The sequence below is a fragment of the Eptesicus fuscus genome, chromosome 13 (assembly GCF_027574615.1).
Source record: "Eptesicus fuscus isolate TK198812 chromosome 13, DD_ASM_mEF_20220401, whole genome shotgun sequence".
Lineage (NCBI taxonomy): Eukaryota > Metazoa > Chordata > Mammalia > Chiroptera > Vespertilionidae > Eptesicus > Eptesicus fuscus.
The window spans coordinates 40,276,554-40,291,199 of record NC_072485.1 but is presented as its reverse complement, the minus strand read 5'-3'; the positions used below and the strand labels follow the sequence as shown (position 1 = coordinate 40,291,199).

The 14,646-nt window shown below is 38.7% G+C and overlaps 1 protein-coding gene across 4 annotated transcripts in view; it reads left to right on the top strand.

Moving 5' to 3' along the window:
- PPME1 (protein phosphatase methylesterase 1) overlaps nucleotides 1–14,646 on the top strand; it is a 63,676-nt gene that overhangs the window by 41,880 nt on the left and 7,150 nt on the right. For 3 of the 4 annotated variants that reach the window (XM_008149964.3, XM_054725500.1, XM_054725501.1), the window contains 5 exons: nucleotides 168–258; nucleotides 7,132–7,197; nucleotides 10,493–10,616; nucleotides 11,681–11,810; nucleotides 12,708–12,752. In XM_008149964.3, the coding sequence (XP_008148186.1) occupies nucleotides 168–258; nucleotides 7,132–7,197; nucleotides 10,493–10,616; nucleotides 11,681–11,810; nucleotides 12,708–12,752 (456 nt within the window). Of the gene's footprint in view, nucleotides 1–167; nucleotides 259–7,131; nucleotides 7,198–10,492; nucleotides 10,617–11,680; nucleotides 11,811–12,344; nucleotides 12,444–12,707; nucleotides 12,753–14,646 lie in introns of all 4 variants that reach the window. The other variant, XR_003620774.2, reaches the window with a different exon arrangement.

The window sequence follows — 14,646 nt, the reverse complement described above, 5'->3', positions numbered from 1 at the left end:
ACCTGGCTATCCCATCAATCTTCTGAATTTTCTTAAACTGCATCTTTTTTCCCCCAAGCATCACTGAATTTTGCTGTCATTGAAGGCAGATGTATGTATTTCCCCAGTAAGTGTAAATGCTTGGAAAATGTTAAGTGCTATGGTTAAAAATTTTGTTTAACATCTAGGTACAGCCATGGATGCTCTTAATAGCATGCAGAATTTCTTACGTGGTCGTCCTAAAACCTTCAAGTCTCTGGAGAATGCCATTGAATGGAGGTAATCCATAAATCTATATTGTGTGTATTTTAAATGTTAGGCTTTCCTTTTTCATCAACTAAAGTACCAAAGTTTAAAGGAAGAATTCCATGCCTTAGCTCTATTGTAATATCATGGATAAAAACATTTATATAAAGAGCAGAATTTTTTTAAAAAGTTTTAAATGCTTCAGACTTATCTCAGTTGTATAATATCTATCCTTTTTTTAAAATATACTGTAGTATCTCCTACAATCATAGTAATTATGTATCACCTGGTGTCTAGCTATTCCCATTTCTAAGGTGAGAGTTTAGACTAATTGAGACTCTAAGACTTCTTCTGCCTCTTATTGCTCCAAGGTTCTAGATTCACTTTCTGTGTTCCAGAGAAAATGATGGAGAATCAAAAGATAGGTGTGGATTCCTTTCTCAGTTTTTATTTGGGTTTTGGATAAATAAAAATCCTTTGGGTAAATGGTTTTCATAAAAATCACTGACAGAATTGTCTATGGTTTTCACTTAAGTCAGTGATGGCGAACCTATGACACGTGTGTCAGCACTGACACGCGTAGCCATTTCTGATGACACGCGGCCACTGAGGCGGCCACATGCCGAGGATGAAAACATTTGCTGCTCCTGAGGATGAAACATTTGCGAAATAATGTTTTTTCCTCAAAGTGACACACTACCCGAGTTATGCTCAGTTTTTTGGCTAAGTTTGACACACTAAGCTCAAAAGGTTGCCCATCACTGACTTAAGTATAGGCTATTCAATCAATTATTTATTAGTTCAATCAGTTATTTGATTAAATATTTATTAAACACTGGTGAAGATTCAGAGATAAGTAAATAACTGCCTCCCCCTCCAAAGAGATTAGTCTTCAGATAAAACATCTTCAATATCCCATCTTCCTACCTATTCAAAATTCATATCTGGTACCTTCTCTGAACCCTTTCTCTAACTCCTCCAAACCACATAGATCACTGCCTCAGTAAAATTGCTTGACACCTTTAAATCTGCATTATTTTGTACTGTTTACCCCTTAAGGCTTCTAGTCCTCCCTCAAGGGATATGCTTATATTGTTAATTTTCATTTCTGCCTTAATGCCCTTCCTGCATCATAAGGACAGCAGCTATTCTCTATTTCTTTTGTACTTTCATATAGCATATAGCATATCACTGGCTGCTCTAACAGGCAGAACATATCTATTACCTGAATCAGAGATACCAAGTGAAAATTAAGGACCTGGTAAATATATCTTAAGGGAATTTACCTAGGACAGAGGGTCTCATGCCAAATATGGCTTGCCAGAATGATGTTTGTGTTTAGTGAAGGTACTTCTACCTTTTGTGTTCATGCTGCTGCTCTCTCAGAAGCATCAAAGATTTCTCCATCTTGAGCAGTCACAGCATTGAGAATGCAGCTGCTGCCAGCTCAACATGTAGCTTGAGTACTCTGCCTCCTTCTCCAGTAACTACCAGTGAGAAAACTATTCCAAATAACTTTAAATTTATTCAGTAAACGTTTTTTAAGTACCTAAGATGTGTCAGTACCTGATAATTAAACTTAGTTCTTATGTATTTACTTGTTGGGGATACCAATATCAATAAGTAAATACATAAACAATACAATGAAGGAACCACAGGAAGTACAAAAGATAGGTATCCAATTCAGCCTGGGAATCATGGCAGCCCTTCTCTTAAAGGAGATAGAGCAAGCATGTCAAACTCAAAGGCTCACAAGGGTCAGAGAAACAAGGTTTAAGTTTATGTAGGCTGCAAAAAAACCCCAAAAGCTTCAATTTTCATAGAAACATAGGTTTATTTCGAGAGAGACATGCTGAATACAAAGGGCTGAAATAAATGAGTAATCGTTAACATAAAATAATAGAACATTTTAATAAAAATGAATATTTTTTCTTGAACATTAACTTACTAGTCACTGAATAACTGCACAAATTAATAAGCGTAATGCAAAGAAACCTATTTTTTTTGTTCTCCGAAAGCAAAATATTTCCTGTTGTGCACACCAAACAAGTCAGTACAAGACTAATGACGTCGCAATCAGCTGCTAAAATATTCGCTGCTTGTATTAGTGGAGAGAAATGGTGCACCTGTGTGTAAGGCACGTAAGGGAAATGAATGCAACACAATTATAGTAATCAGTCATTAGCGAACATTGTAGTTCATTATTAATAATTATGTATACAGGATATTATAAAAATTAAGTTACGAAAAATTTTTAAAATACATTTTAATTGATTTTTTACAGAGAGGAAGGGAGAGGGAGAGGAATAGAGAGTTAGAAACATCGATTCAGCTGCCTCCTGCACACTCCCCACTGGGGATGTGCCCGCAACCAAGGTACTTGCCCTTGTCCGGAATCGAACCTGGGACCTTTTAGTCCGCAAGTCGACACTCTATCCACTGGGCCAAACCTGTTAGGGCACGAAATTTTTATTAAAACTTTTCTTACATACCGTTATTTTGGCTGGGCCACAAAAATATTCGATTTGTTGTGGGCCACATGCGGCCTGTGGGCCATGAGTTTGACATGCTTGAGGTAGAGTCTTGATTCTAGTGGCAGATATTGGATAGGATAAGATTTTTGTAGATTGAATGTGAAAATGTTCTGGGTTCTATGAAAGTCACTGATTTTTAGACCCCACTCTCTGAGCCTGAGAATCAGAGAGTACTATGAAGTATTTGCTAATTTTGTTTTATACTCTGCTGGATATCTGAGTCAAGTTTATAACTTACTAGAGGCCCGGTGCACGGATTTGTGCACTAATGGGGTCCCTCGGCATGGCCTGTGGATATCCGGGGAGGATCCACTCCTGCTCATCCCGACAAGCTGAGCAGCGCTCCCACTGTGGGAGCACACTGGCCACCACGGGGCAGCTCCTGCATTGAGCGTCTGCTTCCTGGTGGTCAGTGCGCATCATAAAGACCAGTCGTAATGGTCGCTTAGGCTTTTATAGATATAGATGGCCATTTTAGCTATTCGGGTCTTTTTAAATGTTGAAATACAAGCCCAACATATTTAATTCCATAAAGATTTAAAGCAAAGTTCATTTCTGCTTTTGCTTTCTTGGTCATTCTAATGAGAGGCAATATGGTCTAGTCATTAAGAGCCTGGGCTTTGAAATTGGGAAGATATGGTTTTGCATTTTGGTTGCACCACTGTCTGCTCTGAGGAAAACAATACGGGAAGGAGTGGGGAGTGGGGGTGATAATGGAAGTGGGAAAATGGGTAGGAGACAGAGTGGTATAGGAGTATAATGATGGTAAGCATAGACTAGGATGGCAACAGAAGACATAATATGGTCATATTTGGAAATTATTTTGAAGGTAGAACTGACAGGACTGCCTTAGGGATAGGATGTTGTGGGCCAGGGTGCAACATATAACTCAAGGGTGACTTACAGGTTTTTAGCCCAACCAGTTGGATGAATGGTAGAGACAAAGAGAAGTAGATTTGGGATTAGGTAAGAGGCAAGGAATCAGGATTTTTATTTAGGTAAGCTGAAATGCTTATATGTACATATAAGTGGAAATATTAAGAAGTCACTTTATGCTATAGGTACTCCTCAACTTACGATGGGGTTTTGTCCCCATAAACCCATCATAAGTTGAAAAACACATTGTAAGTTGAAAATGCATTTAATATACACAAGCTACTGAACATCATAGCTTAGCCTAGCCTAACTTAAACATGCTCAGAGCAATTAACATTAGTTTATAGTTGGGCAAAATCATCTAACACGATAAACACACTGTAGAGTACCTATTGTATACTGTCATTCATGATCGTGTGGCTGACTGGGAGCTTCATCTAGCTGCTGCTGCCCAGCATCAGAAGAGTACATCACAAGAGTACAATAGTGCATATCACTAGCCCAGAAAAACCTCAAAAGTCAAAATTTGAAGTATGGTTTCTACTGAATGCATATCATTTACATGCCATCGTAAAGTTGGAAAATTGTAAGTTGAACCATCGTAAGTCAGGGACTGTCTATAGTTAGAATGGGTTGAGCTAGAGATAAATTGAATAATTATCTGATAGGCAGGAGTGTGGAATGTCTGGTCTATGGGCCGGATAAGGCCCATTAAATCATTTGGTCTGGCCCTGCCAAGGCATTAGGGGTGAGTTAATATTTGACTAAATACAGCAAGCTATTTTTAAAAATATTTTTTTTATTGATTTCAGAGAGAAAGGAAGAGGGAGAGAGAGATAGAAACATCAATAATTAGAGAGAATCATTGATTGGCCACCTTTTGCACACCCTACAATGGGGATCAAGCCCACAACCAGGGCATGTGTCCCGACCAGGAACCAAACTGTGACCACCTGGTTCATAGGTCGATGCTCAGCCACTGAACCACACCAGAATGGCTAGCAAGCTAATTTTTAAGTTGGTAATTTTGTATGGCCCGTGAATAATAATATAAACTAGAGGCCCAGTGCACAAAATTTGTGCACTGCGGGGGCGGGGCCCTCAGCCCGGCCTGCACCCTCTCACAGTCTAGGACCCCCTGTGGGGAGCGGGCCTAAGCTGGCAGTTGGACATCCCTCTCACAGTCTGGGACCCTTCACTTCTTATTGCCTGCCTGCTCACTGCTCCTTACCACTCGGCTTGCTGCTCCTTAGCACTGCCGTGGAGGCGGGAGAGGCTCCTGCCACTGCCACTGTGCTCACCAGCTGTGAGCCCGGCTTCTCCTGCATTGAGCATCTGTCCCCTGGTGGTTAGTGCACATCATAGTGACCAGTCGTCCTGGTCGTTCCCACCGTAACGGTCACTTAGATTTTTATTATATAGATATCCAATTGGCCCTTGGCAGAAAAAAAGGTTCCCCACTCCTGGTATAGATAGTATTCAAAACCAAAAGATTGAATGTAATCGCCTAGGGATTTGATGTTGATGGAAAAAAGATCCAAGAACTGATCCTTGGGATACTAGACAATATTTAGAGCTTGGAAAGAGGGGGAAGATTGAACAAAGGAAACTGCAAAGGCACAGTTGGTGAGAAAGAAAGAAAACGGGGGGAGTATAGTAATGTTTCTAGAAGGAGGGAGAGAGCATTTGTGTCAAATAATCCTGAGAAATCACTCAAGATGAGGGCTAAGAAATGATCATTAGAATTGACATGATGGAGGTGACCTTGCAAAGGAAATCTCAGAATATAAGGGGGAGAGTAAAACCTCTTACAAGTTTGGGATATTAGTTGAGGAAAGGATGGGAGTTGATATAGTAGAGAAAGCAAGTGAGATAACTTTTTTGAGAAGTTTTGTTGTTTAGGAGAACAGAGAAATGGGGTAGTATCTAGTAGTGAATGTGGGATTGAAAATGTTTTAAAAGGCTAGGGAATGTTTTCAAAGGATGTTTTATAATGTCCACTAGAGGAAAAGAATGGTGACGTAGGAGAGAGATAGGGTAACTAAGGAAACAAGCTCCTCATAAGCAAGAGGGCATGGGAACCAGTACCCATGATTGGCCTTGAATAGGAGCAGAGATATTTCATATATTAAACTGTCATCAAAACAGACTATATGATCATGAATACTGGTGGATTTGTTTTACTGTAGATTCAGTTTATGGTAGAAAAATGGAGTAGTAGTTTTAATTGCTTCTGTTTATTACTAAAATAATAAATAAGGTCATTGAGTAGGGTGCACTTTAGAATTTTACATGATTTTTTTAAGCTAAAAAATGAGATTTAAAGTAATGTGTTCTGTTGGCCTGCTTGGTTCATGTGGTGTTTTGCTTGGCCCTTACACATGCTTAAACCACTCTGGGAAAACTAATCTATTAAAATAGAGTCTAAGCTCCTAAGCCCTATATCATGACATGCAAGGCCCTGTCACACTCCCTCTTTGCTTGCCCCTACTTTTCTTTGTATTCTGTCCTCTAAAGCAGTGGTTGGCCTTTCAGACCTCACAGACCACCAGTGGTCTGCGGACCACCGGTTGGCGACCGCTGCTCTAAAGTCATCATCCTGCTTTTTTTACATCATAGTACCTTCATTCACACAGTGTACCCTCTGCCAATAATGCTCTGACCACCCTCTTTAATCTTTTACTTATCTTCAGTTCTCAGTTTAGGCAGGACATTTGGGGAGCTTTCTCTAACCTTCTCATTGAAAATAAAGGTGACTCCTTTGAACTTTGCCTTATTATGTTAAAACTAGAGGCCCGATGCACAAAGATTCGTGCAAGAATGGGCCTTCCTTCCCCTGGCTGCCGACACCGCCTTTGCTCTGGCCAGAGCCGCCTTTCTGTCTTACCACCTTCCCACGCTGCCCAGAGGCCTGAAACGGCTGGGGTGGTGCAGAATGCCTGCGTCTGGCAATGACACAAGTGTCCTGCCCTGCCCTCGGCCGCTCGGTGCCTGTGTATGCAAATTAACCCTTTGCACTCGCTTACTTTTTTCTCGAGCTGCTACCGATGCTAACCATGTCGAGTCACACTCGACATCCGAGTGCAAAAGGTTAACCCACCATCTTTGTTGGGTTAATTTGCATACTCACTCCTGATTGGCTGGTGGATGTCGTGAAGGTACGGCCAATTAGCATGTTACTCTTTTATTAGTGTAGATTATCTGTTTGTGTTTCTTCCTCCCCAGTGAATTATATGCTTCTTCAGCATGGGTCTGCCACAAGTATCCTCTTGGTAAATATTTGCAGAACTGAAATGGCTTCACTGTCTTTACTTAATTTTTACTACTCAGTTTATAGACATAATAACTAAGGGGGAAGTAGTGGTAACCTCCATACAGTGGTAACTATAACTTTTTAGTAGGTCCTACAGAATCTGTAGAATTATTCATTTGACCCTAGTGACATGATAAAGTGGATGCTGAATAACCTCTCTCCCTTCTTACTTTTCTCTTCTAGTGTGAAGAGTGGCCAGATTAGAAATCTGGAGTCTGCCCGTGTCTCTATGGTTGGCCAAGTCAAAGAGTAGGTTCTATTTTTCCCTGTTGTGCTAGTTAGAGAATTAAACATGGTGATGAAATTACAATTTGCTCTTTTTCTCATACACTTATCCTGTCATCCTTGTGAATGCCTTCATTATTTTTGATAATTTTTACAAGTGAGCTCAGTTGGGCCATTTGTATAGATTTTCTTTTCTCTTTTCTTTCTCTTTTTTGTGGAAATCCCAAGACCAATTAGTGTCTTCAGTATAGTATTGGATTACCTTATTAGCACAACTCTAGGTATTAAAGGTAAAGAATCCCAGAGAATGGACATTGAAAATTAAGTGGCCAGTTGTTTAGAGCATCATCCCAATATGCCAAGGTTGGAAATTCGATCCCCAGTCAGGGAATATATAAGAATCAACAAGTGAAGGCACAAATCTATGTTTCTCTGTCTCCTTCAAGTCAAAAATAAATAAATTAAGTGTCCTCTTAAGTACAGGCAGTATGGTTTTAATCTGATAACAGTTTTTTTCTAAATCAATAAGGGTTGTGAGGAAATTATAGCATAAAAGCTTTAGCATAACCTGAGTGAAAGCCAGATTCTAATGGTGAGCTAAGATTATTTAGCCCCATGATCTTCCTGGATAGGGTTACATGAGTCCTTGATATTGCCATGTAGGCACAAAGAAACTTCAGGTGACTTGAGAAAATGTTGCCCAATGGAACAGACAGGGAACAAAGAGTTGATGATAATGATAATGGCATTATTGAATGTGTGCTATTTGCCAGGCACTGCGAAAGGTATTTTATATACACTATCTCATTTTTTAAAACCATGTAATATTGAAAATTCTTAGACATATAAAAGTGGAATAATACATTGAAACCCGTTGCCCATTTTTAACAGTTACTAACTCATGGCCAGTCTTGTTTTATCTCTTCCCCTATTTATTTCCTCTAAGCACAAAATATTGTGAAACGAACTCTAGACAAACACAATTTCCTCTGTATGATTTCAGTATGCTTTCTATAGGTTCCACCTCTATCTTTCTCATTTTTTTCTTGCAATTTATATGTTGAGGAAACCTGGTTGTTTGCTCTATAGAAGGTCCCACAATCTGGATTTGCTGGTTGATTCCTCAAGGTGTAATTTAACATGTTCCTTTGTTCCCTATATTGTGTATAAATTGTTAGTGAGATCCAGAGATTTGATCAAATTCAGTTTGATTTGTTTTTACTTTGTTTTTTTATTTGTTTTTAAGAATAGTTAATATTGTATAATGCCATCAGAAAGCAAATAATGTCTGCTTGTCTCTTTTTTGAATGTTAGCAGCCATAGATGATCATTACCTGGATTCATTAATTCATTTGCTTTATCTCATTTAATTCTTAGAATACCTCTTTAAGATAAGTATTGTTTTATAGGTGAAGATATAGAAGTCCAGAAAAGTATAGTGATTTTCCCAGGATCACATAGCTAGTGAATCACAGAGCTCAGATTCAAACTCTATGTATTTTACTCTAAGGCCTATATTATGGATTTTATGACTAAAAGTATAATTTGAGTAGTAATATCTGGCAGACACATAGCAGAGGCTTTGAGTAATCTGTGAAACTGTCCACTTTTCAGTGCCTAAATATTTTGAGATCTGACTTGTCTAAGCAGTGGTAAAGCATTTTGTAAGGAAATTACATAGCTGGTATGCAGGTAATTAAGTGATTTTTAAATTTTACTATTTGTAAGCTTAAGTAATGTTTTCTCTTAATTTGTAAATCTGTGTATGTTAGTGTATATGTGTTTTAATTGTCACATAGATATTAGCTGTAACATTTCTGCCCTCTTCATCTAGGTGAAATTCTCTTGAATCTCCCAGTTCATAGCTATGGTAATCCAAAGCACTTGTTTTTTTGTTATGGTCCTTTGACCTAGATGTGAAACTTGATACTTCAAGTTCAATAGAAACCCCCACCTAACAAAACATTTGTGAACATAGCCTTCATTGAAGGTTGGGTAGAGGAGAAAGAGAAGTTACCATTCTTAAAAATCCACCACTGAAGTTCACTGACCTTCAGTTTATCCTACTCTTTTTTGCTTATTTTCTCTCCTCCCTTCTCTTTCTTTTTCAAACAAATTCTTGTGTACCATGCATAGCAGCAGACCTTGGCACTAGCTGCTATCCAGACTCTTGGGATTTTTTAAAAATAAATTTTAAAAATATTTTTTTATTGATTTCAGAGAGGAAAGGAGAGGGAAAGAAATAGAAACATCAATAATGAGAGAGAATCATTGGTCAGCTGTCCCCTGCATGCCCTACATGGATTAAGCCCATAACCTGGGCATGTCCCCTGACCAGGAATTGAACCGTGTCCTCCTGGTTCATAAGTCGACGTTCAACCACTGAGTGGCGCTGGCTGGGCAAGACCCTTGGGATTTTTACCTCTAACATTTGTCAGTATATTTTTTCCAATAACTTATCTCTGAAAGTAACTATGGCACCAGCTGTTCATAAAATAATATTTTTTAACCTAATTGCGAAATAAAGAGATAATGTTTTTAGAGGAAGCACAACAATAATAATTGGTTGGACCAGATATTCTAATTTGCAAGGTTCAGCTGTCATGATTACTATAATTGCCAGTTTCTATCAGCTGATTAAAAAGTGGGAGCTTTTTACCAGTTTGGTTGAGCCTTGTTCTACTATAAGCAGGGTATAATAGAAAAGCATTATGCCTTAGAATTAATTGGGCCTGCATTTGCCTTCCTGCTTCATCTACTCATGAGCTAGGTGATCCTGGACTATTTTTTAACTCTTCAGGCCTATTTCATAGGATTGTTAAGAGGATTTACATAAGATAATGCCAATAAAACTCGTTACCATGCCTCCAAGTGATTACTCCCTTCTGTAGGTCAATTTTGATACCAGAACTGGAAACCATCTCTTATAGTTTTATGTTGGTCATTACCTTCTACAGTTATGGTCTACTTTTGTACATTTTAAAAAGCACATTTTTTCTCATCCTTCCAGAAACATTGTTAAGTTTTAACATCCTTCTATATAATAAAAGGTTAATATGCAAATTGTCCCCTTTGGAGTTTGACCAACTGGGGGTGGTTGCTATGACATGTGCTGACCACCAGGGGGTGGAGCGGCAGCTGGGGGAAGAAAGGCCCCGATTGGCCTGATTGCTGGTCAAGCCTAGGGACCCTACCCATGCACAAATTTCGTACACTGGGCCTCTAGTTTGATTATAAAAGACCATAAGTATCAGTATTTCTGAGATAATTTTTGTATACAAGAGAGGTTTGTGACAGCACTTTTTTAAACAAAACCTAGGTGTGAAGGAATTACAAGTCCAGAAGGCTCAAAATCTGTAGTGGAAGGAATCATAGAGGAAGATGAAGATGATGAAGAAGGAAGTGAATCAGTAAATAAGAGGAAGAAGGAAGATGACATGGAGGTGAGTAACAGCCTGCATTCTTGGAAGGATGGTGTAGGGAATGGTTCAGAGAGTATTTTGATTACTGTAGCTTTGTAATGTTTTAAAATAAGAGAGTCTGATTTTTTTCTTTTTCAAAATTGTTGTGATGTTTTTCAAAATTGTTTTGACTGTTCAGGATCCCTTGAAATTCCCTATTAATTTTAGTATAAAATTTTCTAGTTTTGGAAAAACGCCATTGGGATTTTGATAGGGATTGCATTGAATCTGCCGATTGCTGTGGATAATATGGACATCTTAACCATCCAATGATCTTTAATATATCGCTGTCTTATGTTCACTTCTAGATTTTCATCTTGTGGTTAATGCAGTATCCCAATTATTTACTTCAGTTACAATATTTCAAAATTTAATGATGCAGAAAAGTATAGAGAAGTATTTGCTCAGTTTGCATTTGATGAGTGCATACTCCATGCCCATCCATCTGCTTTATATTGAGATATAACAGATATTGACATTTTGTTATATTTGTGTCAGATTTCCTTTTTTAAATTACTATTACAGGAACATTATATCATTATCATAAATCAAAATGTAAGAAAAATGCTCTACTAACAAATCAACATATTTTCAGTTTTCCTTTCCAGTTATTTTTCCAGTGGTAATCCTAATGTAGATGACATGCTGTATTCTGCTTTTTTCACTTGATATTGTATTGTAAGCATTTTTTTTTCATACTTCAACATGGTTTTTGTAATTATCCTTTTGATGGTGTGTTCTTTTTTGCCAAATATAGAGCAACTCAGTCTTGGCTCTACCATTTACTAGCTTTATATTCTTAAGAAAATGTCCAAAGTTCACTGAATTAATAGAAGTAAAAGTAAACTTCTAATTATCTAAACACGGAAATAACAATATATCACAAGGCTGTTACAAGAATTAAATGTTTATTAAAATGTCTGGGACATGGTAGGTCCTTAATAAGTGCTAGTTTCCTTCCCTTTCCTTTTTCCAGGGACCTAGTTTTTATCCTGTTCCTCCAGGGATTGCCCTCAGAGACTCAAAACTTTCTCTTATTCCTCCAGACCAAGAAAGACCATCCATACACTTGGAGGATTGAACTGGCAAAAACTGAAAAATACTGGGATGGCTGGTTCCGAGGCTTATCCAATCTCTTTCTTAGTTGTCCTATTCCTAAATTGCTGCTCTTGGCTGGTAAGTGTGTATGTGCATGTATTAGTCAGTTTGGGCTGCCATAACAAAATAACCATAGACTGGGTGGCTTAAACAACAAGTTTATTTATTTTCTCAGTCTGGAGGCTGAAAGTCTGAGCTCAGGGTACCAACATGGTTGAGTTCTGGTGACAACTTTCTTACTGGTTTGCAGACAACTACCTTCTCACTGTTTCCTTACATGGCAGAGAGAAAGCAAGAGCAAGCCCTCTGGTGTTTATTCTTATAAGGACACTAATCTTATCATATGATTGAGGCCCCACCCTGATGACCCCATTTAACTCATTTACTTCCTCATTTAATCATAATTACTTCCATATTGCTAAATATAGTCACATTACAGATTAGGGCTTCAACATATGGATTTTGGGGGAACACAATTCAGTTCATAGCAGTGTAGGTATATGGTCATCTGCATCTGTTCTTGTTATATGTAAATACCCACCAAATGGGTAGTGACTTCCAAGGTGAAATACCATCCTCACTCATTTGTGCCCTTTTTCTTCCCCACACCAGATCCCTAAACCTAATGAAGCATAAGCATCCACCGGGGATGGCCTGATTCTGGCCTGGCCTCTGTACCTGGTCAAGCCCAAGTCCTTCTCCTAGAGTGGTGTAAGGATATTCTGAGTATAATGGAACTTTTAAAAAATAAAACCCTCTTTTCAGAAACCAGTTTAAATGAGCAAATTGATTGCCTGGAAAGCTTCGTATGGTGAGAATATACCCTTAGGGAGTTAGGATTGTCATTAACATGAATTGAGAATGTCGTCATGTTTACAACTTTGTAACAATTTTTACATCATACTTGAATAGTAAAACCTACTTCACACAGCCTTTTCTAGTAAGCTACTTATGGATTCTCTTATTTTTTTCTAGGTGTTGATAGATTGGATAAAGATCTGACTATTGGCCAAATGCAAGGTAAGAAAGACATCAAGAAATGATATCCCTAGGTCAGTGATTTTCAACTTTTTTATCACATGGCACACATAAACTAATTACGAAAATTCTTCGACACACCAAAAAATAAATTTTTTGTGTGATCTAACAAAAAAGAAAAAAAGGTATAATTTTGATTCATTTGCACCAGACTATTATCTTTGTATTGGCTGTTGTCTTTTTTTTTTTTTAATCCTTACTGGAGGATATGTTTTTATTGATTTTTAGATAGAGAGGAAGGGAGGGTGGGGGAGGGAGGGAGAGAGAGAGAGAGTGAGAGTGAAACATCAATGTGAGAGAAACATTGATTGGTTGCCTCCCATAAGCTCTCAGACTGGGGATCAAACCTGCAACCTAGGTGCCCTGACTGGAATTGAACCCACAGTATTTTGGTGTACGGGATGATGCTACAACCAACTGAGCCACCCAGTCAGGGCTGTTGTCATATTTTTATTTGACAGTCTAAGGGGAAAAAGGTCAGGGCCCCTGACAAAATAGGTATTGCATGTTTTAAAAATCCTTATGACACAATGTTTGAAAATCGCTGCCCTAGCTTGTTCTCTGAAGGTATAGAAAGATGCAGTCATGTGGAAATTAATATTCTGAGATGTTTAGATGTAGTGGAGAGAGCTTGAGCTTTAGAGTTACCAGATTTAGCATGCACCTCTGCTCCTGACCCACTATATGGTTATGAACAAGTATTTCCCTTTTCTGAGCTTTGATTTTTTTCCCCTTCTAAAAATGAGAATTATACTGCCACCTATGTCTCAGAGTTGTAAGGACTGAAGTAATGCAATGTCTTTGAAAAGGACATTATAAATTATAGAGTATATTATCCTATATAATAAAAGGGTAATATGCAAATGACTATATAAAGTATACTATACTATATAATAAAATACTATATAAAGTATACTATCCTAGATAATAAAAGGGTAATATGCAAATGACTGGCAGAATGACTGGTTGCTATGATGCGCACTGACCACCAGGGGCCAGACGCTCAACACAGGAGCTGCCCCCATGGTCAGTGTGCTTCCACAGCGGGAGCCGCTTAGCGGCTGTGAGTGCAGCAGCAGTGGCAGGAGCCTCTCCTGCCTCCTCGGCAGGGCTAAGGATGTCTGACTGATGGCTTAGGCCCGCTCCCCGAGGGCTCCCAGGCTGCCAGAGGGATGTCTGACTGCCATCTTAGACCAAATCCCCCAGGGAGTGGGCCTAAGCTGGCAGGTGGACATCCCCCGATTGGTCTCGGACTGCAAGAGGGCACAGGCTGGGTTGAGGGACCCCCTTGAGTGCACGAATTTTCATGCACTGGGCCTCTAGTAGGTATATAATATTGTGAAAGGAGATATTCTGAATAGTTATCAATATTTTTGTTATTGTTATAAGTTTTAGGAAAGGTAAAGGTCCAAGATAATCCAGATACAAAAAAGTGTAAAGTGAAGTGGTTGGTGAAAGCAAGGGAGAACTAGCTTTGGAGAACTAGATTTGAGTACGCTTCTTTCCTACTAATTTTTTGACACTGGGCAAGCTATTGACCTGCCTTGGCTTCAGTTTTCTCAGTCTGTAAAATGAGAAAATTGATGGCAGCCTTACAGATACAGTGAGGTATAATGAGTAAGAAAGTGAAATGTGCTCAGGTCCAGGTGTGTTGGCCAGATGACAATGGAGGCAGTGGGACTGATTTTGTGGAGGCTCTTGCTTTAATATGGACAAAAGGCTTGGTGAAAGTGTAGTCAATAGGCATTGGCACCTTTTGGGTGATGGGAAGAAGAGGTGTGAACCCCAAGGCCAACATTTTAGGCTTAAACAGATTCTTTTCTTTTTAAAATAGGTTTTTAATTGATTTTGAGAGAGAGAGGAAATAAGAGGGAGA